The sequence below is a fragment of the Fusarium venenatum genome (assembly GCF_020744135.1).
Source record: "Fusarium venenatum strain MPI-CAGE-CH-0201 chromosome Unknown EDB82scaffold_5, whole genome shotgun sequence".
Taxonomy (NCBI): domain Eukaryota; kingdom Fungi; phylum Ascomycota; class Sordariomycetes; order Hypocreales; family Nectriaceae; genus Fusarium; species Fusarium venenatum.
The window spans coordinates 1-22,018 of NW_027072133.1; the positions used below are offsets into that span (position 1 = coordinate 1).

A 22,018-nucleotide genomic window follows, 5' to 3' on the forward strand; every position below is an offset into this window, starting at 1 on the left:
TGGCACGGCACCGGTATCAACAACCTCATTATGGTTTCACTCGAAAAGACGATGTCATACCGAATTTTCGACTTATATCTTTCTAGACTAATCCATGATTCATCGACGAGAACCGATGAACAGGATGTGTTATCAATCTATATGAACCATCATGATGGTTCATCTTCAAGTTTTACCATTCGAGCCCATGCTTCACAGAGAAGCCATGAAATGCTACCGAAGAGGACGGTGGGGCCTCTTATTGGAAGAAAGACTAGATCTCTACTGGTGAGGGTTCCTTAGGCATCAGAAAAGGTGGCCGCTCGAGGAAGAGAGAGACGAATTAGTAGGTCACTTTATGTTGTTTAGGACTATCATTTAGGCCATTTATTCTATGCCATAAAGTTTAGGGACCATTTTTCTGCTACCCACTAGTGGTTATATCTTGCGATGTTCCAGACAGGCGATAGACTTAGATAATTTGATGAGGATGACGGCTGAGGGCGAACCTGGCCTCTTCTTCTGTGCCCACAGCACCTCGAAAGAACAGCATCGTGCTGGACTGCATCCACGTGCAGCCCCCCCCCCCCCCCCCCCCCCCCCCCCCCCCCCCCCCCCCCCCCCCCCCCCCCCCCCCCACCCCCCCCCCCCCCCCCCCCCCCCCCCCCCCCCCCCCCCCCCCCCCCCCCCCCCCCCCCCCCCCCCCCCCCCCCCCCCCCCCCCCCCCCCCCCCCCCCCCCCCCCCCCCCCCCCCCCCCCCCCCCCCCCCCCCCCCCCCCCCCCCCCCCCCCCCCCCCCCCCCCCCCCCCCCCCCCCCCCCCCCCCCCCCCCCCCCCCCCCCCCCCCCCCCCCCCCCCCCCCCCCCCTGACATGCAACCGAGAAATGCAGATGACCAGCAGGCTGTTCAACTGGACGGCGATGCGATGGATCTGGACAAGTATCTGAATCTAGATCTATTTGATGATGGGGAGATGGCTGGCAAAAAGCCGTCGCCCAAAACACCTCTCCAGCCTACCAAAGTCATTGATTTGGATGTTGAAATGGCTGGTCTGAATGATGGATTTGCTAACATCATGCAGCTGCCACGGACAACAGTCAGACGAGAATATCCTCAACGATTCGCCTGGCTTCTCAGAGGAGATACGCCAATGACAACGACTCACTGGATCAGCTGCGCGCCCAGAGCCTGAAGCCTTAGTGTCTATTCGGATGTCTCCGAGGAAAGGTAAGTATTGCCCTCAAGCTCGCATGTACATGGCAGCCATATGATAGGCAGGGCATTGTCATGTACGACAACACTAGTCAAAGTTCGCTTGTTCCAAGGCGAGACTCTACGACGGGCAGTGATCAAGGGGCCCCCTTGATTTTCCACCTGAATTTTCGGTAAAGTAGTTGATTATTCAGGACAAGTAAATAATAGATCAATAAAATATCAAGTGTTTGACCCGAACCCAATCTTGAAAAAATGCAGTGAGAGGTTGGTGGAGGCTTATTGTCCACCTCGAGTGATATGTGATTGTAAATTGCCGCGACGTATCTTAGGAGTAAACAACAATAGTCCAAGTCCAATTTATGCTACTGATATGTAAGCGCCAAATAGGTACTTGAAGCTGAACATAGGTTGGAAATAATGTAGACTTGATACTTCTCCTAGGACTAATTTACTCGGAATTGAGTGTTGTCCATCCTGCGGTGACCAGACTCTCATGGCCCTTTCGATCACCAGGCGCCCGTCCCAGTAGAACCAAACCACCCAAGCCCAAGCTTTGGCATAACCTGCCTTGATGGAAACGGTTGCCGGGAACCATCAAATGACACAAACCCTTTATCGCCCTTGTTGTCGACAAAGGATGCCGCTGCAATACCCTGATCGACCTTGGCATCTGCTACCCACTCATCAGGCAAATCACAATAATCAATCTCACCTGAACTCTTGAAAGGATGACCTGGTCCTCGCGCCTCGCCAAAGTATCTGGCATATACTGGGATCCCAAGGACGATCTTGTGACGAGGAAAGCCGTTCGCAATCAGGAAATCGACGCCGCGTTGGCAAGACTTACGGAGTGTCGGGTATACCTCGTTGAGATTCCGACTTGGAGGCAAAAGCTGCGCATGATGTCCGCATACGTCGGTCCATCCTCCCGTGAAATCGTATCCCATGAGATTAAGAAAGTCGAGCAAGTGAGCCACAACTGGCAAGTTGAGATGCTTAAGACAGTATTCGCCCGTGGGTAGAGCGCTTGTAAGCAGGAACTGGGAGTGTGTCATGACGTTTCGAATATCTTGGAGGAAAAGAACATAGTTCCTTCCTGCCTCGGGGGTCTGGGGGTGCTCCCAATCAACTATCAAAAGTCAGCTATGTTGCAATGTGATAGCGATGCCTACTAACTATCAACACCGTCGAATTGATGGGTCACGCAGAATTCGCTGATCCGACGCGCAAAAGTTTGTCTGGCTGTTTTGTTTGCAGCAAGAGCAGGGAACTCTTTGCTGCTAGAGCCGCCGCCGATGGAAACAAGTGTCTTGATATGCGGGTGTTGGCTTTTCAGCTTTGAGATTGCTGCAAGGCAGCCTTTCTCGCCATCAACCATTTTCTCATTGTCAGCCCAATTGTCAATGGCCTGGAGCTATAAGTTAGCGGATGATATTTGCGGTTGCAAATTTGGCGCTTCTCACTCGCAGTGTGCCATTCTCATTGACGCTGTAATAACAATGTTAGCTTAGGACCTTTGTTGGAGCGAGGAAACTTGCCCAACAAAGGCGTAGAAAATATGCGTGATGGACGAAACGTCGAGACATGATGGTGGACGCTCTTTGTAACAGCGCCAGGATGGGTAGTAAACAGCGTTGATGGATTGAGCTGGCATTTTGAACACGATTGATAGTCAATGATGGGAACTTGTGAAACAGGAGCCTGAGCAACGGATATAGATATATAGTAATTATCGTGTTCCAGGTATCGATGCAGGGCTTAGGTTGTACAAAGACTCAGCCCAACGACTCCCCGCTGTAATGAATGGCAGTTTTCAAGGTAGTTGGTTGGGTCGGATGATGATATGATGCAGAGCCAAGGTGAGGGAGAATAAGTAGATAATCACTTTATACCAGGATGCTGCATATAAATTGATGTCAGTCATTGGTGAGTTGTCTCGAACCCGGAAATCGGCATTAGGGAAGGAATGACTACAGCATGAATCTAATTGCCACTGACATAAGTATAATCTGCACGGATATCAGTAAGTCTTTTCATGCTCGTCCGTATCCGGCAGCAGGCTTCAGCTGATTAATTCTCGCAGTCATTACTTCATTATTCAGGGTGCCGATCTCATGACAAGTCACATTCTTGGAGAACTTTACGATATGAAATGACATTTGTATCATTGAGTAGTGACGTGTTTGATTATCAGAATTACTGCATCGTAATATCGTTGCTTCCATCTTCAGAACCATCGGTTGTCATTATACTACCCATCAAATGTTTTTCATTGGCACCATCTTTCAACCTCAACACCCTCAAGCTCATCAAGAAGGTCAAAATCTAGACCTGGCTGTCGCGGGGTAACAACAATAACATCGAATGTCTCCAAAGCATCTCTTCGCCAGTCCTTGTTGGGCAACCGATGTACCTGTGGGAATGCCTCTTGCTTGACAAGAGAATCCGCCCAACAGACATCGACCTCATGCGAGACAACCAAGCTTCTGACCAATTCAGCGCCTGGAGGGTTGTATATCTGCGACTGACCAGCCTTGAAGCCAACGCCTACCACCAGCACCCGAGGTGTTCGACTTACGACTTTCTGACGCAGAGTCTTCAGCACCCTCTGAGCTAGCCGGGAAGGCCGAGACTGCATCGCCAGCGTAGCACTATCCAATAGTGGGAAGTGGCTATTGGAAAGGAGATAGAACGGATTGACTGGGATACAGTGAGGCATCATTGTCATTTGTGATGGCCGTGTCCGTGGGCCTGAAATGGAGAAGACGACGGCTCAGTATCTCAAAGAAGATATCTTCGTTGAAAAAATCCACTCTGAGAAGATCCGCGGTGCATACAGAGCTTGGGATGGTCAAGCCATGGATGTTGACATCTCATGGGGTTACTACAGGGGTGTGCCGTTCTACTGTATCATCAAGGAACAGAACCAGGGCAAACGCGATAGTCTCATCGTTGTCCGTTCGTTTCTCTACAAGTTCAACATTCGAGACACCAAACCGACAACCATTTTCTCATCTCGGTTTCTGCTCTCAATGACCGACTGGCTCTCCCAAGAAGTCAGAGTCGACCAAGTCGATCATCTAATCGGCATGGACCCAGATACCGTGTTTCAGAACAACTTTATCTCCGAGCTTCTGAAAGAGTCAAAGTATCCCAACACAGTTGGAGTCTGCGGCTATGTCGCGGTTGACTTCAGTGGAGGCAATTGGAACTTGTGGTCTATCTATCAGAATGCCGAGTACACAATTGCCCAGGGACTGAGACGGCTACATCAATCCATTGCAACTAAGAAAGTATCCTGTCTGCCTGGGTGTTGCCAGTTGCTCAAGATATGCGACATGACATGCGGTGACAAGGTCCTCATCGAGCAATTTGGATACTATCCCAGACATTTGGATGGCATGATCAAACGCATTCGAACCACTGCGTCTGAAGATCGAAACCACATATGCCAACTTCTCACCACCTTTCCCGAAGCGCAGAGTCGTCAGGCTTTACGCGCGAGGGCTTACACTGATGTCCCTCATTCTTGGAGTGTCTTTCTTTCTCAACGTCGCCGCTGGACACTCGGAGCTACAAGCAACGACTTGCTACTGTTCACGGCCCGACATTGCCAATGGTGGGAGCGTATACTAGCATTTTCAAACGTCCTCACCTGGTCTCTTAACGTTTTTGTTATCGCCTCTATCGGTTGTATGATCGTAGCTTTTATGCATCAGCCATGGTGGATTATTATGGCCTTTGCAGGCATCATGATTGTCCCTCTTATTTACTACATCATCATAGAAATTTGGCTTCCAGAGTCAATGCTGGAGAGATTCCAGTACCTCCTCGGTTTGTTCATCTTTGTTGTTCTGGGGCCATTTTTGAACATTGCCGTCATGGTGTTTGCGGTGTTCAATATGGATAGTTTTGGTTGGGGCAAGACTAGGAAGGTCATCGTTGAGACTCCCGAGGAACAACTAAAGGAGAAGCAGAACATTCGAGATACGGGCAGTGATTCTAATTCGCTACCGGGAACTTTTAGCAGTGACCAGAGAGAGGAGGTGACTACAAGTGCAACGGTCAGGAAGCCAGCGGTAGTATACGTGCCTCCAACTACGCAGCACTTGTAGTTAGAATACGAATAGCACGTGATAAAAGCACACCAGAGGAAATAATAACTCTAAGCAACTTAATACTATTCTAAACTAAGTAATTCTTGTAAGAAGCATACATGCTCGTACCTTGCCTAGTGTCGACCTCATGTTCTCCTGCAGTAGTTCGTCAACCCAGCGGAACACCCCATTCCCATCTTCACGTCACCTTGCCGATCTACATCACTTGCCCTTCAACTTTTAGTGCCTCTTTAAATGATTGCCGTTACGTTCAAGTTCAAATTTCACGCCCTAAGCTTAGGCCTAAAAGGCTGGCGTTTATATTTCAGGTAGTCCAAAGTCTGTGTCTGTGGCGCTAGACGTCGGGAGTGGCACTTGGAGACCGGATCGAAACATACTGGTCATGTCTCAGATCGGGAAGATATAATTACGAACCAGGAACGGCCGTGTGTGTTGCAAAACCCATTAGTGAGAACTTATCTAGTTCTGGTAACCTCCTCACACCTACATCATTGTTAATGATGGTGCCTTGGATACCAAGTCTGGATAACCCGGTGAAGCTACAACGTCCTAGTGACTGAAACCACTCAGTCTAAGTGCTCAATTAGGATCCCCGACGTTGTCGATCAGTGTTGTGAGTTCCAAATCTGGATGGCTGGCCACCTCTACCATCACAATCACGTCGAGTAACCCCACGCGATGCTCCGTTGGGATCTCTTCCCTGAGCCCGGTCCTTGGAAAGCAGGATCTAATGGACTAGGTCATATTTTCAACGTTGAATCGCTATTGACTCATGTTTGTTTGGCGAGAAGGCGGTCCGAGGTCGGGCTGGACACTCCCCTCGTCATGAGCTGCTCATTGTGATAGTGCGATTCATGTGAACATTTCTGATGGTGTCAAGGTTCTGGTTGTCAGCTCATGCTTTCGGACCTGTCTCTGCCAAGCACGTCACGTCACGTACATATATCTAGTATTTCCAGCCTACTCATCCACTGATCATCACTGCCCACCATTCACTACTCAAAGGCGTAATCATATCAAACACCTCATTGGATCATCTTCAACCCAGCTTCACAATGAAGTCTTTGACATTCCTAGTCCTAGCTGCCCTGCCAAGTATGGTATATGCAGATGGATTCGTAGCCAGGCGCAGAGGCGCAGAGTTCAACATACACGTTCGTCATGAAGACGATGCTTCATACCAGCCAGAAGGGCTCTCTAAGAAAGCTTCTTGCGACAAAGATGCTGGTTCTTGTCCTAAGGGACAATGCTGCTCTGAATCTGGTCAGTGTGGCACTACATCTGCTTACTGCACTTCACCGCAATGCCAGATGGCCTATAGCAATGGCAACTGTGATGGCAGGTATGTGTATTGTCACGATAGATGATAAGACTCTACTAACAAGCTACCAGCAAGAAGCCAAAGGGTGAAACTACAGCAAATATACCCAGATCAACTTCTGGCAAAGCTCCATATGGTAAGTATAGGAGATCAACTGTTCAACCCACAGTTCTAACTAGGTCTCAGACAAGTACATCACCACCTGCACTACCCCTGGGATTGTGGCACTCACTTTTGATGATGGCCCTTACAAGTATACCAATCAAGTCCTGGATGTTCTCAAGAAGCACAACATCAAAGCAACATTTTTCATCACTGGTAACAATCTAGGAAAAGGTCAGATCGATGACCCTTCCAAGCCCTGGCCCAAGATCCTCCGTCGCATGCATTCTGAAGGCCACCAGCTCGCCTCTCACAGTTGGTCACATGAGGATCTTTCAGCTGCGTCCGCTGAGCTCCGTAAACAGCAGATCATCTATAACGAGATGGCCTTCCGTAACGTCCTTGGCTTCTTCCCTAAGTACCTACGTCCTCCTTATGGAACCTGCTCACGAGTTTCTGGTTGTCTAGACTACGTGACCAAGCTCGGTTACCATGTCGTGAACTGGAACATTGACACAAAGGATTACTTGAACGACTCGCCGAGCAAGATTCAGACCAGCAAGAATACTTTCTCGGACGGTGTCTCTGCTCAATCTCAGTCGAATAGTTACATCGAGTTGAGTCATGATACACATGAACAGACAGCTTATAACCTGACTGAATTCATGATCAAGACTCTCAAGGCTAGAGGATATCGTGCTGTTCCTGTTGGAGAGTGTCTTGGTGATTCCCGCGAGAATTGGTATGTTGTTGCCACAGGCACAAAGTCTGGTAGGTCAATCCAAGGAAGAGGCAGTTACGGTAAGTTATCGTGAAAGTTGTTAATCTGATAGCTAATTCCACTCTGAAAAGATCCTCCTCCTACGTCTCCAGCTACTACCAAAGATGGTACTTGTGGTACCAAGAATGGCCTCAAGTGCACAGGATCCAAATGAGGAAACTGTTGCTCATACTACAATTTCTGGTACGTCCTGTAAATGACAAACGCATCTGCTCAATAGAAGTCACTAATCTAGGATACCATTCTAGTGGCTCGACATCAGGCTACTGTGATGGCGGATGTCAATCCAAACACGGAGAGTGTAACGAGATAAAGCTAAGCAGCAAGCTTATTGTCTCGGATAACGGACTCTGTGGCGAGAAGTATCACCAGACCTGCAAGGGATCTCGATATGGTAACTGCTGCTCTAAATACGGCAACTGGTACGTTCTGCCTGGTGACTTTTGTTTTGTCTTGGCTTTAACATTGTTTCTAGTGGTAAGACGGACGAGTACTGCGGAAACGGGTGCCAGAGTGGCTTCGGAACTTGTCCATACTCCTGAACATCCGGCATTCGTCGCTTCGGTAAACTCGGTTTGGAGATTGTCATATAAGACTATTGGTTACGTCTCTCGTATTAATGGTTGGTTCGTTTAGCTACGTTGTAGTGAATTCAGATTACTGTTGCTCAGACTCTCTTCCGTATCAACAAACTGTAGTTGCCTACCTATGTTAAGATGCGGCCTCAGAGAGTTTCGTCACAAGACTAATACATTTGTTCTTTCATTTACATTGCCAACGCACGAACCGGGCCCTGTTGGCCCTTGCTATCATCTGTAGAACCTGCCTGGGTGGGTAGCCGAGGAGTTGCAGAAGAGAGCTCGATTTTCAGTTCAGCCGTGTCAAACACGGCCGAGTGCTTGAGCCGTAAGCAGTCAACAGATCGTATTCAAGAACGTCAAGGCGCGAGGCTAACCAAAGATGGTAGCCCGCATCGACGACAAACAGTCCCGCCTCGTTCTCGCCAGCCTGGTTAACATAACTACACTGAATGACACACGGCATATTTTAATCTGCACCTTCGTCGTCAATGCCAGTGTCTCTTGATTCGCTGAGATCTTTGGTGGCGTTAACAAACAGACAGGAATACCGTTACTTTCGTAGAACCCTAGGCTCAGTCCGAGTCTCAGCCCTGGTAACTCGAGATAATGGCGGATCTAGCCAGCCACGCGGCAGAACTGCATGTAGCCGCCGCATCGTGCGTGTCTACGGGAATATTGCCCAGTCTGTTAATTTTGTACTATACAAAACGGGTTTCTACATCTTCATTGTTGGCAAGTACTATAGGCTCGGAAACGTAGCCGCGGAAATGAAACTCTAGAACGGAATATATTTGGCCTCGTGCAGGTACATTCAATTCAAATCTGAATTCACTAGCGAGGCTGTCGTCATTTTTGGCAACAAACTAGATTTAAACTTAAAGAAGCCTTAACCATGTGGTGGACGGGCGTTGGCTGAGACTAAGTATGGACCAACAGGCATGACCTTGACAGGCACATACATCTTGGCAACGCCCGCGAAGATTCTTTTAGCTCTCCAGGCTGCAGTTTGTTCGTCAAACTGATTGGCAGCGGTGTGTGTACCGATTCTCATCTGATCTCCATATCGGTATTCTATGACAGAAATTAAGCTAAGCGCTTCACATCGTGTTATTCGTGTTGGTGATTGGACTTGAGAGAGTATTGACAAATTGAAACACGACATATCAAAGAACTCAATGATCAATCAACCAACAACTGACATGGAATGAGGCCACTATTGGCAATGATATGGGATAATCTAACTCGGTCAAGGCATTCGCCGAGTCTACGAGAATTGTGTTGGTGGAAGTGTTTGGTGTTGAATGCTCATGTGCAAGTATAACGTCTCAATCAACACTCCCAAGAGTAGTCTCTGTGACTCATTTCTTGACTGGGGAGTTCGTGTCACTGTATATGAGTTCTAGAGAGATGAATAGTCTACGTCTGTATGAGAACCCTGATAGTTGGGTATTTGTCCTAGTTGTAATAGAACTCCCGTCTTAGTCATGTATAGCAACCTAATGCGTACTGCACTAATGACTTGGCATCTTTGCGTTTCTAGAGTATCACAAGAATGCTTCAGCGTGGACTACAATTCGATCAGAACAAAGGAAGATCGTAATGTTCCTGGATCTTGATTCCTTCCGCCGTGCACACGATGTTTCTCGTACCCTTCCATGTTTTCTGTGTTACACAGCGTGTGCCTGCAGCAAGCACTACATCAACACCATACGCCTCCATCATTCTGGGCCAACAGTCTCACCAAGCTTTTTCTTTGACAAAGCCATCATTGTCCTTGTCAGCTCGGGTCCGAGCTGAATACCATGAAAAGCAATATCAGTAGTCATCCAACAGCCGCAACAACCACACCCTCTGGCAGGCCGTTTTATTGTTAGTCAGATAGCAAACGCGCTTGGCCATGATTGACCAGGAATATCTGTTTGCTTCAGACACGCATGGGCATTCATGTACTCATTGTACAGTACAGTGTGCGAGGCGTCAACGGTTAGCTTCGTCCACCAACGCCCCTCGAGGCATGCCACATGGAAACCTGCGTTGAAGGGAGGTCCAAGCTTCGATGGCCCTGGTCAGCTGTTGATTGCATGTTACAACAAGTCCAAATTGGGACCGACAACCTGTTGCTTTGATCAACTTGTTCATCACCAAGGCATCACCAACAATTATCAAGCAAGACGTGGGCATCGCTGCTTCTTTGCATTAACAAAAAAAGCTAATCTGTCAAATCCCAGTAGAAAACCGTAGGCCAGCCTGTAGATAAATATGCACGGTGAAGGGTGCAATGACAACACCGTAGACCACGTGCATTTAGCGGTTTGCTCGCTGTTTCTCTCAAATCTGCACACACCCTCGGATGATGGATATATCCTTGGTCTCTGAAAAGACTCTCCGAGAACTAACCCAGCTCTATTCTCTTGACAAGAGCCCTGGAACCAACCGTTGCCCGTGATCAAAAGCCATACCCCCAGTCTGTTGGATAAAGACAGAATTGATGAAAAGAAGATAACAAGCAAATAAAAGAGATAACCCCTTGCGCGCAACTTCATGAAAGGGTAGTAGTAATCTCACAGAGCCTCCAACTTTGTAGGCCCTTTTCCCTAAACGCCATGAAAAAAAAATCCCGTAGTTTGTCATTAATAATAACCATCGAGAACCACCAGAGACTGCATGACTCGTCTGTCAAGTCATCCCGCCGTGCGCCGCTTTTGTTGGCAATTTGATGTTTTTGCTCCGAAAAAAAAGGAACAGCGGCTTTCATCCTCGTTGGCGCCGTCAGAAACGATCGCCATGTTGGTGGGAATTGCCACCATTGAAGTCGATGTTCCCATTAAAGGTAATGTTCCCATTGAAGTCAATATTCCCGTTGAAACCAATGTTAGCACTCCTGCCGTCCGAGGCCGTGATTGTGTGGTGGCCAGCAGTCACGGGTCTCTGGCCACCGTCCTACATGACTGTCGAGGCCAGAAGGCGCTGTTCCACATCGTCCATACCCATACCGTCCATGCGAGGGCCTTCCATTCCTTGGAGCCTTTGCTCAATCGCCTGGAACCGCGGTTCGTAACCACCAGCTCTCGCTTCCAGGTTCTCCATCCGCTTTTCGATGTTGTCGAGGCGCTGTTCGATGCGCATTAGACCCTGATTCATGTCGTGGCTTAGACGATCGATCTTGTTTGTGAATGATCGGATAGATGTAGCGAGCGGCGCGTTCTCTTGGCCAGGCGTACCAGCAGGAACTCGCGGTTCATGGTTGTGACGTCCCTCTTGAATAGCAAAGCGCCATTGGTTCCCGAGCTGGACTTCGCAAACAGCTTTGGCGCGAAAGGGACAATCAATCTTGCGCGTAGAGGGATTGCGCTTCTTTGCAGTGCTGTTATACTTAACACCACCGCGATCGCAAACAAGGTCGTAGCGGGTGGGCTTTCCGTCACGGTAGTTTGAAGCGCGCAGCTTGACAATACCATAGCCCTGGTCCTTAGCTACGCGCTGTACGGACGCCATCAAATCATCGAAGGTCCTGAATATCCCTTCTGGCGGGGGTAATAGCGCTGGAGGTGGTGTATTCGGCATGACCAGTGATTGAGCCAGGGTGGCGGTTGTAATGGGTAGTTTGGGGAATGTGGGGGAGGGCAAATCGTTTGCCAAAGGAGAAAAAAAGTGGTTTAGGTGCGGTATAGGAAGTCTTGGTGCGAGGCGCAAGATGCTATCGCGTACAGGCGAGATGTGGTGTTGGTTGTGGTCGCGGTGGGAGTATGTATTGGGATGTACGTAGTATGCAAGAGGCTGGGCTGTGAGGACTTTTCCAATCCGCACTGTCGAACAAGTATGGAAACTAACAAGGTTTAGTGTTGATCCGGTCCGGGCAAAGCGGCCCAGTGCCTTTGAAGCCAAGCCTGCACAAGGGCGGGGCACGGGATGCAAGCTGGAGGGAGGTACGTACCTGAAGCTTTCTTTCCGCGCGTCAAGAGGCCAGTTGCAGGTGAGGTAACAAGCAGGGTACAGAACAGCCCGAGGTAGCTGTAGGTAGCTGATAGAAGGTACAGTGCCTGACTGGAAAGGTTTTAAGGGTGTGGAGGGGTTATTGACGCGGCCGGCAGTAGATACTGAAAAGCAAAGACAAGAGCTCGTGGAGCTTTGAGTGATGCCCGGGTTTGGTAAAGTAATTGGAAGGATGTGAATTCTGGAACGTGAATGAAAAGAGAAAGTGAAGAATTGATGGAATTTTGAGGCGTTGTGGATGTCTTGCTGGTTCCAAGTTCTGATATAAATCAAGTTCGGTTCCGAAGGGGTGTGAAGCTTCACGGGCTAGCAGGACATAATACATCCATGCCAAGCACGTGATAGACTGAATGAAGCGTTTGGGTTGGTAGAAATGTAGAAAGGTTGGTCATTGCCCAGCAGACGTAGTGGTAGGCAACGGGTGGACGCAACAGACCGAATCGGTTGATAGAAATTGATTGAGTGCTTATCTTACTTCACGATGAATCCCCGGACTACACTAACCTACTAACCCACTGGCTATGACAGCAGTGATGGGCTGCGCTGTGCTCTATAACAAACGTCACCCATAACTACTAATCGACACGGTGCGGGCTCTCCCCAAACAAACAAGCTCGCTCCAGTTCCACTCCCCAGTGTTCCCGTTCCTGTTCCTGGTTCCTGGGCCCTTGCTTGATTGAGGCTCTGGCTCAGACTCGTTCTTTGAAAACGATATCTAAGTCCCGAACTATCTATTCGATACTCAACTTTGTTACCCTCGTCTTACTTTTCTGCCTGAACTCAATAGAGATTTCAAACAGAGTTGCTCAAAACCACTGAATGCGGTAGAAGTAGTACCAACGGTCAAAGCTTTCTCCCATCCCCCTTAAAACCAGCCCCCACGTTACGCAAGGCAAAAGCGACAAGACACTCAACTTCTATATGTGTGTACGCCATATACATATACGTATTTTCAATTTCTAGAACAATTCCCTGCATCGACAGAGCAGACTCAACAAGCACTGACCATTCAGACCGTTGTGCCTATCTCGGAATAAAAATAGAGCCCTGTCCATTTTGCCTGTCCGATCCTTTCCCAATCCTTCAAAAAAGGCTCTCATTCACTCATCAGACTTCGGGCAGCCACGGTTCTCGTGTTGCCCTTCAACCCCCTCAAGTCATATATACCCTACGTTCGAACGGGCATACTACCCTATTCGCAACAATGAACCAGCAGCCTGCCGCTCAGAACCAGGCGCATGCTCAAGCGTCAAATGGCGCCGGGCAAGATACCTGGGATGAGCAGCGGCTCGAGGAAGCCATGAAACGGCTCAAGCTTTTGCATATCAAGGTAACGTTGTTCTCTGACACGAAATATGTCAAGCTACAAACTTGCTGATCAGGCTCTCATCTCAGGTCCGACGTCTGAATGACACCATCCCCAAGATGATCAAGCCGCTCGTGCAGAAGCAACCTTCACGTAGGTCGCCCAATTTGTCCTTGTCTAGAAACACTATGAACTAACCATGTTCTATCGATAGCCGATGCCATGTTTGCTGCTTTCATGAACTCAGTCACTGAAGCGCAGGCCAACATCAAAGAAGTCACCGATTTGATGCGTGATGAGAAAAGTCGTGAGGTGTTTGCCCAGGCCAAAAAGAGAAAGGCTGAAGAGCCTGAAGGTATCGAAAGCTGGGAGTACTACGACCATCCAGATTGGTTCAGGATGGACCAGGAGTGACGGGATCATTGACATGGCGTTTGAGAATTCTACTTGGGCATGGTGCTGTAGGCGTTCTTTTATGGTTGGTGCATTTTTCTCACGTGTTCATACATTTTTGGGAGAGGACACCTATGCAGACAATACAAGAACTTGAATAAATCAACATCACTCAATTATTTGTTGATGTTCTAATTCAGCTCCATATTGTAGTTTGATCTTAAAAGACAGCTCCAGCCCTTCCCACTATTTTAGAATCGGCCAATCCAGAGGTTTTCCACAATGTAAAGTCAGGTCGTTAGCCTCGACCTGGGGTGTGGCTGAGACTGAACCCTGCAGGTCGATCAACAACCCATCGTCAGAGCGAAAGAGTAGAACTTGAAGCGAAAGCACGGTAGTTCTGGTTGCAACGATATCGCCTGTATAATTAGATCAGAAATTGTGATAATTATTCAGTTGTGTAATTTCTACAGTGAATGGTGAGTTAGTGCCTCACCAGCAAGTTGGGGCAGAAACACATCAAGAGGGGCTCCATAGAACAGCCACACCCGCTCTTTCTCTTCCGATAAAGGTCACGTGGTCTGGGGCTGTGAGGGAAAGAGCACCCACGAAAAATTTCCCAAATTATCCCAGATCCAACGAGCCAACTCTTCGCCCAGCCGTCACCACCAAATTTTCCACGTCGACAACCTCAACCGCCGCAAAGATGGTCAACATGCGCGTTCAGTACCGCCGACGCAACGGGCAAGTACTCGCCTTTGCTCGTTCGAAATCGAATCGTCGAGCTGTATATTCTAGCCCACGGCCGTAACTAACAATTTGTTGCAGCTACAACACCAGCTCCAACCGAACCCGAGTCATCAAGACTCCCGGTGGTGATATCCGTCTGCTTCACATCAAGAAGCGAGGCACTGTCCCCAAGTGTGGTGACTGCGGCTCCAAGCTCTCTGGTGTAAGTGCCTCTCGAAAACCGATGGGATTTCTATGCGATGTGATGTGGGACAACAAGACGAACACAAGACAAGGGTATTGGGTGGTTTGGGGCGAACGATCAAGATACACCACCATGGACGAAAGGCTATACATGTCATGAACTTGCATGGCACCCGACGACTTGCCATACCAGCCCGATTCGTGTCGTCTTGCTCCATCACCGCAGAAAAGTCCCGACTTGCCTTCGGAAACTAGGAACTAACTCAACTCTCCAATAGATCCCCGCTCTCCGACCCCGCGAGTACTCCCAGATCTCCAAGCCCAAGAAGACCGTCCAGCGCGCCTACGGTGGTTCTCGATGCGGTAACTGTGTCCGTGACCGCATTGTCCGAGCTTTCCTCATCGAGGAGCAGAAGATCGTCAAGAAGGTGTTGAAGGAGCAGGAGCAGAGCCAGAAGAAGAAATAAATGCAATCCTAATCGGATTTGGCTTTCTGCGTGGGAATGGCAAGGACCTCTTGGGGATTCGGTTCATTGCTTTGGTGTTCATTAGGCAAAAAGGGACTGAATGCATGATACATCGGGCCGCGGCCAGAATGGATGGCCCTCTGCTGTCTTAGGACTGCTACTATCCTCTTGGTGACTTGAATGACAAAAGAACATCAAGCTGGCGTGGACTGCTGCCATTCGCACGAGTGATGATTCTGTGGACTGGTCAATGTGTGCCTGTTTCCAACACACATTGGCGTGATGTGAAATAAAAGTTACCGGCGTCAGACGGTCAAAATATACAAGCCTGAAATTTTCTGATATTCGCATCCAATTGTTGATCATAATCATTTTGAAATGATATGCATATTTGCTGTGTTGGAAGCGTACGTTCATAGACCAGGTAGGTTGGTACAATTTCAACATCATGACGTGCGGGACCTCGAAAAAATACCCGTTCCCCACGTAAGTTACATGTCTATGACTTATCTCAACTCTAACATCTAAACTACGCCGTGTCTCACATCAATCCTCCTTCTAACACTCTTCGTGCCTTCGGTATTATTACAGTAACTACGGAATTATGGCAAGCCGAAGCCTCGTCCCATCATGTAGCGCGCATCGTGCCATACGCCAGGTCCTTACCAGCCCTCGTTCCTCGATCACAGCTTTCAGAACCACGGCCGCGCCAGCCTTATCTCCTCTACAGGCCTTCGCTAGAAATCGACGACTCTTTCACGCAGTCCCAAGCCGAAGAAAGGACCAACAGCCACCAGCGCAACCTCCGCCAACCGACTTTAGCGAGCTTGACGTGCTTGGAAACACCCCGACACCCTCAACCTCGGTCGACGTGTGCATGTACGATGGATTCGGGCTCAACAGTGGTCTTACAATTTCAGGCGGCAATGGTGTCCTATTAATTGACGGAGAGGTGTTCCACTGGCGTCCGTGGGAGGCCAAGGGTTCCATGAACCTCATCAACAAAAAGGGCCAATTCGAGCTCCCACCTAGTGCATTTGCGCTCTTTGACCTACTATGGCCTCGACCTGGTATGTGGAATACTACCTTTCTACTGACCGTGCCAAGCGGACAGTGGTGTCTACATAAACCCCTCAGCTAATACAGTTGCAGATCTTCTAATCATTGGGGTTGGACCATCAAATGTGCCATTGGCTCCTGAAACGAGGCGAGCTATATCCGAGCTCGGCATGCGAATCGAACTTTTAGATACAAGGAATGCGGCTGCCCAGTTCAACCTGCTGGCTACAGAGCGAGGTGTAGCGAACGTTGCGGCTGCTTTGATACCCATTGGATGGAAGGACGGTGTTGGAGCGAAATGAGAGCATAGCGTTGTTATATCACAGTGGTGATCTTGTATACGTTTCATTGTAAGAATATGAATTCAGCAAGCTATTTGGCTTCATCAGATGGTGACGTTGATTGAGGACTGACTAGACACATGGGTAATTCTTGACTGTGTCAAAATTCGATGTCTGGCAAAATAATTGCATTACATGAGGAAGAGTAACAGAATGAATTCTATGATAATCCTTTTAACACAATCACTGAGAATTCAAACCGTGGTGGGTGTCCTGCAGGGTAGCTGCCTGCATAAAGATTGGGAGCGCAGTGTTATGGAAAATCAAACAGGACGAAGACGACATCGAGTGACTTAAAGTGCTAGGTTTATCCTTTGGGCTAACATATTCAAGTTTTTTTCTTTTTGCTACATTGAGCGCTAGGTAGCACACTCGGATGTGCCTCTTTGAGGCAGCAATGAAGTTAAAGAATTGATAAGCATCATCGGCACTGATCGCAGTCACCATGATCTCAACGTTACTTTATAATTCATCTACTTCCATGGAAACCAACGCTCTCTTTGATAACCAAATCTACTATATAAAAAGGTGCTCGAGACTGTTATATCTCTGTTTTATACTCAGACCCACAATTCGCTCGAGTATTTCCTTCCAATAGTGATCTCGTTGCTTCCCCCAATGTAGAAGGAGCACATCCAATTGGCTCTTGCGACTAAACCAAGATGCTCAAACGCAATCTCACAATTCATCATTGTCGATCAAACATCAATTTAGCAAAGCTATCTAGGTAGGTGTTCAATACCCACTAATAATTCATCGAATACAGTATCGAATTTTGCCATTGTTCGATAAACTCCAACAGGCTGGGTTTCTCTCAAGCGCGCCTGACTTGACGCGGTTTCCGTTGGGCTTCTTCAAGGGTCGAGGTTCAAAAACTTGGCTGGGCTTGAAGATTCATCCAAGCTTTCATAATGTGAGTTTTCACAAGTATTCCAGCTTATATCATTTGTTCTGACGTTGAAAGATTGCCCGCCCACTGGGGGTGGTAAAATAGCAGCTACGCGAATTTGTGTTACTCTTGTGGCACCGTATTGGTGGTGACTCAACATGCAATCTCTGATGCAGCTAGACAGGGTGGTTTACCAAATTACTGCTCAGGTCCAGCACACTTCTCCATCCATTATCAGTACAGAACAAGGACTACTAAACCAACATCATATCAGGGCATCCGAAAAATTGGTCGCGAGGAGCTCAAGAGACGAAATCAGTAGGTCAGTTTATGCTACTTAGGCTACACTTCTTAGGCTACTTGTTTTTGTACCATAAGACTTAGGAGGCTAACTTTTCTACCAGCATCACTATCGATACCCTCACTTCAGCCTTCCAATTCGGACTGCCCCACGTCATGGCTGCTCCTGCAGAGGTAGTGGACGTCGTCCAGGGATACTGTCGACTCCACTGACCCTCATCTCACGGACCTCCCCTCCTCAGGGATCATTCAGAATTCAAGTCTTACGAGAGCAGCCGTGGGTTAGATATTCTGGCATTCGAATTTTTTACCGACAACATGCTAAGGCTGATCAACTACCGAAGCCTCCGTTGCCTCTTCTGGTCTTTCTACATGGACTAGGTGGCTCTGTTGCTCAGTTCCACCCTTTGTTATGCAGTCCTTGTCGACGAGGCCCTTGTTTAGCCATCGACTACCCCGGATGTGGTCGCTCCGAGTTCTCGGTCACTGATTGGGCAGCTTACACAACCAGAAGCTTTAGCAGAGCTCTTAGAGATCATTATAAATGATTACCGGGACAAAGACGCAGGCAACGTGTGGTTCTGATCGGCCATAGCATGGGCACTGCCCTGTCTGCGAGATTGGCCAACACCGAACTTCCTCACACAACTGACCTGGCGCACCACGTGGTAGGACTAGTAGCCATTTGTCCAGTAGCAAATCCTCCCAATGAGTCGTTGACGAAATGGGCAAAGAGAGCTATGTGGATTCCAGGTTGGTTTGTTCAACTGTGGCGTGCCTGGGACGGTTGGGGTGGCCCGCGAGCGCAAGTGTCAAGCGTTTTGTTGGACAGGGTGCCGATGAAGCCACTCGAAAACTGCAGTATCGTTTCAACAAGCAGAGCCGTACCCCGGTTTGGAGGCGAATGGCAAATGGTGCACTGCCGGTTACAAAGATGGTAAACCTACGGGTGGTCTCCCACTCTGGACACCTGGGCAGCGCTGGACATTCCTGTTTTCCTAATCGCTGGCGAGAAGGACAACGTCCGTTTCACCAGAGGAAGCTAACAAGATTGTCAAAGTTCTGGACCTAAAGAGGACATCCCCAGAATCAGAAGATGAGGGAGGAGACGCATGAGGCCATTATTGATACTGCTGGTCCTGTCAATACTTCCACAAACCCCAAGACCATCTCCCACAAACCATCGGTGATCTTACCGATGCAGACTTATGAAAGTAAAGTCCCCAAACGTCGAAGCTCTGCCTGAATGTGGCAGCTCTACCGATCCCTCAACTCCGAACGAGACCATGACCGAGCTACCTCCTCAGCCAAATCGCCCTAAAAGGTTGTCCGGTCTTTTGTAATGCCGGCGCCTGCAACACATGCTGTATTATATACACCTTGCTCGGTTCGGGCTGTTGCCGGCTTAATATCAGATTTTTCTTGCCGCAAATGTCACGGAAAGACTATCTCTTGCCTGGCAACTGCAATATCTTTCCGTGAAGGGAAATGGGACGTTAAGAATCTCAACAAATGGAAGTCTGTCCAACCCTGTGTCTCATCCAATTGGACCTGCTGGGGAGACCTATTTTCCGTGCCCTCAAAACGCTCCGTGAAGCGGATGACGTGCACTGTCCGCAAGAATTTGTTTCAAATGGAGTTCTATTGTGAAAGATGTCATCGACATCTCCAAAGACCAGCCTGTATACGACCCTCGCGGTCTCGAGCGGGCTGGTATCCATTACCACAAATTTCCGACGGTCTCCAAGATCCCCCCACAACCACATGAGATCGAGGCTTTCATCAAGTTGGTCGACGAAATCCGTGAGAAACAGGCGGAGCGTGCCGTTATGGAAGAATGGAATGATTCGGAGCAATGTGTGATCGGAGTCACTGCCACTATGGCTTCAACCGTACGGGGTATTTTATTGTCTGCTATCTCGTCGAACGGTGCGGGCTTTGATGTCAAGGATGCCATCGAAACATTTGCTAAGGCGAGACCTAACGGAATTCGTCACTCCTCATTTTCTGGACAGACTTTATGTGCGATACAACGTCTGATGAAAGCGATAATGGGCAAACAACACATGGTTGGTCAACGAATAAATGTTAGCGTCGTCACATAGATAATTAGTCTAGCGGGAAACAGAAAAGTTCACCTTCAAGCCTTTAGGTTATAAAAATAAATAGCCTAAGAAGTATGATAAGCTGGACTACTAATTTCGTCTCCTTGGTTCCTAGTGACCAATGTTTCCGATACCTACACAGTGCTCAGTATAACAAAAACTTGATCTATTAGCTTAAAGGATAGAATACTTTTGGTCACTCTATGCCATGGATGTCCGTCTTGTCTTTAGGCTGTATATCCTTTGTATTCTAAGCTAGACCTCAACTATACGCTACCAGTATGCTCATCTCAAATCATGATCTCTGTCCTCCGCCTCTTTCATAAACCGTGTCTTCATATCGCAATGTCTGTTAGACCTGGATAGCATGGTACTTGTTTCCAAGAGCCCACACCTCATCGAGTTCTTCCATACCTGCACCCTGGACTTCGACCTTGCTCATCTTGTCTTGCAATTCCTCAGTGATGGCGTCAACGTCAACCTCGAGATACTCGCGCAGATACTTGCCCACGTCAGTGTTCTCCACGTTGCCGCGGATGTTCTCTGTTCGTGGTCCACCCGAGCTGTAGATGTTGACATCAACGGCGGTATGACCGTGAGTGCTCCAGCCAATGTGGGCGCGGAGAGAAATAAGAGCCGAGAAGAGAACAAGTGCGCTCTCGGGGTGCTCGGCAATAGTGGTAATCTCTTTGTCCGAAGCATTGGAGATGCCGAGACCACGGATGATGAGTTCCTCGTTGATATACTCCTTGAGCTTTTCCTTGTTCTTCTTGGCTTCGGAATTAGAGGCGATATGGGCGTTGAGCTTCGCGTGGAGCCACTCAGCTGAGGCAGTCGCGTTGGCGAGGACCTTAGGGTACCAGTTGTAAACAGGGAGGTGACCAGGTTCCTGAAGCGCGGTAGCGAGACCGCCTGTTTCGTGATCACTGGTTGCGACCAGGACAGTCTCGGTCTTGCTCTCCTTGATGAAGTCGAGGACAGCTCGGAAGGTCTTGTCGTACTCAAGAACCTCGTGAACTTGAGCGGCGGGATCGTTGATGTGGCCAGCATGATCAATTCGACTGCCCTCAATCATGATAAAGAAACCCTTGTCACTCTTCTCAGTAGCCTTCTCAAGAGCACGAAGGGCAGTCTTGGCCATCTCGCTCAGCGAAGGGTAGATATCGTTGTGGTTTCGGCGGTCAATCTCGAAGGGGATGTCGCTGGGCGCAAACAGTCCGAGGAAAGGTAGCTTCACATTGTTGCCACCTTTGAGAGCATCAAAACCAGCACGGTCATCAGCGTAGGACCAGTTGTGCTTCTCCTTGGCGATTTTGACTACGTCTGTGTCGTCAGCTCGGCAGCTGCCCTCTGCGGTGTTGGGCAGGTAGTTGCAGCGACCACCACCAAGCATCAGATCGACGGTTCGGCCCAGAACACCTTCTCCATCTGCTGGAGAGCAATTTCATCTTCCATTTCACGGAGAATAACATGCGAGTTGAAGCAGGCTGGAGTCGCATCCTAAGTATAATCGGTTAGCTTCACTATTTCTTAGCTAGGCTTCTTGGGATCTGCCCATACCTCAATCTTTGTAGTCACAACAAGACCAGTGTGGTATCCAGCACGTTTAGCAGCTTCCAAAACCGTTCCGCAAGGATCATGGTTTGGCAGAGTAGAAATGGCACCGTTGTAGGTCTTCTTGCCGCAGGAGAAGGCGGTGGCGCCAGCAGCACTGTCGGTGACAAGGGAGCTGTTTGAGCGAGTCCGGCTTGTGCCCCAGAAATGCTTATCGAGTGTGAGGGTATCGCCAAAATGGAGGTCTTCAACGTGTTGTCGGTAGCTGCGAGTCAAGGATAATGTAGCGGGGCCCATGCCATCTGACACCATGAAGACGAGATTTCGCTTCGTCGCAGGCGTGTTGTGGTCATGCTTTGTCTGCTGTTCATGTTGAGTGAGTCCAGATAGCAACCACGATAACAGCGGCAGTAGCGATCAAAGCCCAGGCAAACAGGCCGAGCTCACGGAGACGCGAGTTTCGATGGGCCTTGCTTTCGGCATGGGCATCGGAGCGGTCGTGGCCGGTCCCGGATAAGAGAGGATCACTTTCGTTGGCCTGAGGAGAAGACATTGTTAGTTAGAAACACATCGAGGGATGAC

The 22,018-nt window shown here is 48.8% G+C and overlaps 11 protein-coding genes across 11 annotated transcripts; 6 read left to right on the forward strand and 5 right to left on the reverse strand.

Annotated features, from left to right (window-relative positions):
• Nucleotides 1–1,525: 1,525 nt before the first annotated feature.
• Nucleotides 1,526–2,847, reverse strand: EDB82DRAFT_563410 (glycoside hydrolase superfamily; the record flags this gene model as incomplete). Its single annotated transcript, XM_065609783.1, has 4 exons — nt 1,526–1,756; nt 1,797–2,322; nt 2,370–2,601; nt 2,728–2,847. The coding sequence occupies 4 exons, from the start codon at nt 2,845–2,847 to the stop codon at nt 1,642–1,644; spliced, it is 993 nt and encodes a 330-aa protein (XP_065463035.1). The 3' UTR covers nt 1,526–1,641.
• Nucleotides 2,848–3,462: 615 nt separating this feature from the next.
• EDB82DRAFT_404908 (uncharacterized protein) lies at nt 3,463–3,906 on the reverse strand (the record flags this gene model as incomplete). Its single annotated transcript, XM_025735822.2, has 1 exon — nt 3,463–3,906. A coding segment is annotated over one exon (444 nt), but the record flags the coding sequence as incomplete, so codon positions are not given.
• Nucleotide 3,907: 1 nt separating this feature from the next.
• Nucleotides 3,908–5,308, forward strand: EDB82DRAFT_437864 (chitin synthase-domain-containing protein; the record flags this gene model as incomplete). Its single annotated transcript, XM_065607772.1, has 1 exon — nt 3,908–5,308. A coding segment is annotated over one exon (1,401 nt), but the record flags the coding sequence as incomplete, so codon positions are not given.
• Nucleotides 5,309–6,366: 1,058 nt separating this feature from the next.
• EDB82DRAFT_548978 (uncharacterized protein) lies at nt 6,367–8,057 on the forward strand (the record flags this gene model as incomplete). Its single annotated transcript, XM_065609538.1, has 7 exons — nt 6,367–6,653; nt 6,704–6,768; nt 6,819–7,505; nt 7,587–7,631; nt 7,671–7,698; nt 7,764–7,937; nt 7,991–8,057. 7 exons carry the CDS (start codon nt 6,367–6,369, stop codon nt 8,055–8,057), a joined length of 1,353 nt encoding a protein of 450 aa, XP_065463037.1.
• A 2,066-nt stretch (nt 8,058–10,123) lies between these two features.
• EDB82DRAFT_358574 (uncharacterized protein) lies at nt 10,124–10,838 on the reverse strand. Its single transcript, XM_065607557.1, has one exon. The coding sequence runs from the start codon at nt 10,637–10,639 to the stop codon at nt 10,259–10,261; it is 381 nt and encodes a 126-aa protein (XP_065463038.1). The 5' UTR covers nt 10,640–10,838; the 3' UTR covers nt 10,124–10,258.
• EDB82DRAFT_358561 (uncharacterized protein) lies at nt 10,838–11,961 on the reverse strand. The gene has a single exon (XM_065607556.1). It carries the CDS (start codon nt 11,658–11,660, stop codon nt 11,037–11,039), a length of 624 nt encoding a protein of 207 aa, XP_065463039.1. The 5' UTR covers nt 11,661–11,961; the 3' UTR covers nt 10,838–11,036.
• A 1,332-nt stretch (nt 11,962–13,293) lies between these two features.
• EDB82DRAFT_437872 (uncharacterized protein) lies at nt 13,294–13,809 on the forward strand (the record flags this gene model as incomplete). The annotated part of the gene is made up of 3 exons (XM_065607773.1): nt 13,294–13,419; nt 13,485–13,548; nt 13,610–13,809. 3 exons carry the CDS (start codon nt 13,294–13,296, stop codon nt 13,807–13,809), a joined length of 390 nt encoding a protein of 129 aa, XP_065463040.1.
• A 685-nt stretch (nt 13,810–14,494) lies between these two features.
• Nucleotides 14,495–15,188, forward strand: EDB82DRAFT_548981 (ribosomal protein L34Ae; the record flags this gene model as incomplete). The annotated part of the gene is made up of 3 exons (XM_065609539.1): nt 14,495–14,532; nt 14,617–14,740; nt 15,000–15,188. 3 exons carry the CDS (start codon nt 14,495–14,497, stop codon nt 15,186–15,188), a joined length of 351 nt encoding a protein of 116 aa, XP_065463041.1.
• A 431-nt stretch (nt 15,189–15,619) lies between these two features.
• EDB82DRAFT_358616 (NADH dehydrogenase 1 alpha subcomplex assembly factor 3) lies at nt 15,620–16,660 on the forward strand. The gene is made up of 2 exons (XM_065607558.1): nt 15,620–16,258; nt 16,335–16,660. The coding sequence occupies exons 1-2, from the start codon at nt 15,793–15,795 to the stop codon at nt 16,547–16,549; spliced, it is 681 nt and encodes a 226-aa protein (XP_065463042.1). The 5' UTR covers nt 15,620–15,792; the 3' UTR covers nt 16,550–16,660.
• Nucleotides 16,661–18,164: 1,504 nt separating this feature from the next.
• EDB82DRAFT_563458 (uncharacterized protein) lies at nt 18,165–19,882 on the forward strand (the record flags this gene model as incomplete). The annotated part of the gene is made up of 3 exons (XM_065609784.1): nt 18,165–18,714; nt 18,865–18,991; nt 19,431–19,882. Exons 1-3 carry the CDS (start codon nt 18,502–18,504, stop codon nt 19,880–19,882), a joined length of 792 nt encoding a protein of 263 aa, XP_065463043.1. The 5' UTR covers nt 18,165–18,501.
• Nucleotides 19,883–20,234: 352 nt separating this feature from the next.
• EDB82DRAFT_542510 (alkaline-phosphatase-like protein) lies at nt 20,235–21,989 on the reverse strand (the record flags this gene model as incomplete). The annotated part of the gene is made up of 4 exons (XM_065609350.1): nt 20,235–21,313; nt 21,343–21,382; nt 21,443–21,799; nt 21,831–21,989. 4 exons carry the CDS (start codon nt 21,987–21,989, stop codon nt 20,235–20,237), a joined length of 1,635 nt encoding a protein of 544 aa, XP_065463044.1.
• Nucleotides 21,990–22,018: the final 29 nt, after the last annotated feature.

What these genes read in the sequence shown, in the direction of transcription:
- EDB82DRAFT_358574 (XM_065607557.1), bottom strand. Translation starts at nt 10,639, where the DNA reads ATGAAGTTGCGCGCAAGGGGTTATCTCTTTTATTTGCTTGTTATCTTC.
- EDB82DRAFT_358561 (XM_065607556.1), bottom strand. Translation starts at nt 11,660, where the DNA reads ATGCCGAATACACCACCTCCAGCGCTATTACCCCCGCCAGAAGGGATA.
- EDB82DRAFT_358616 (XM_065607558.1), top strand. Translation starts at nt 15,793, where the DNA reads ATGGCAAGCCGAAGCCTCGTCCCATCATGTAGCGCGCATCGTGCCATA. An exon ending in CCTACTATGGCCTCGACCTG is followed by an intron (nt 16,259 to 16,334) that starts GTATGTGGAATA and finishes CAGCTAATACAG; the next exon opens with TTGCAGATCTTCTAATCATT.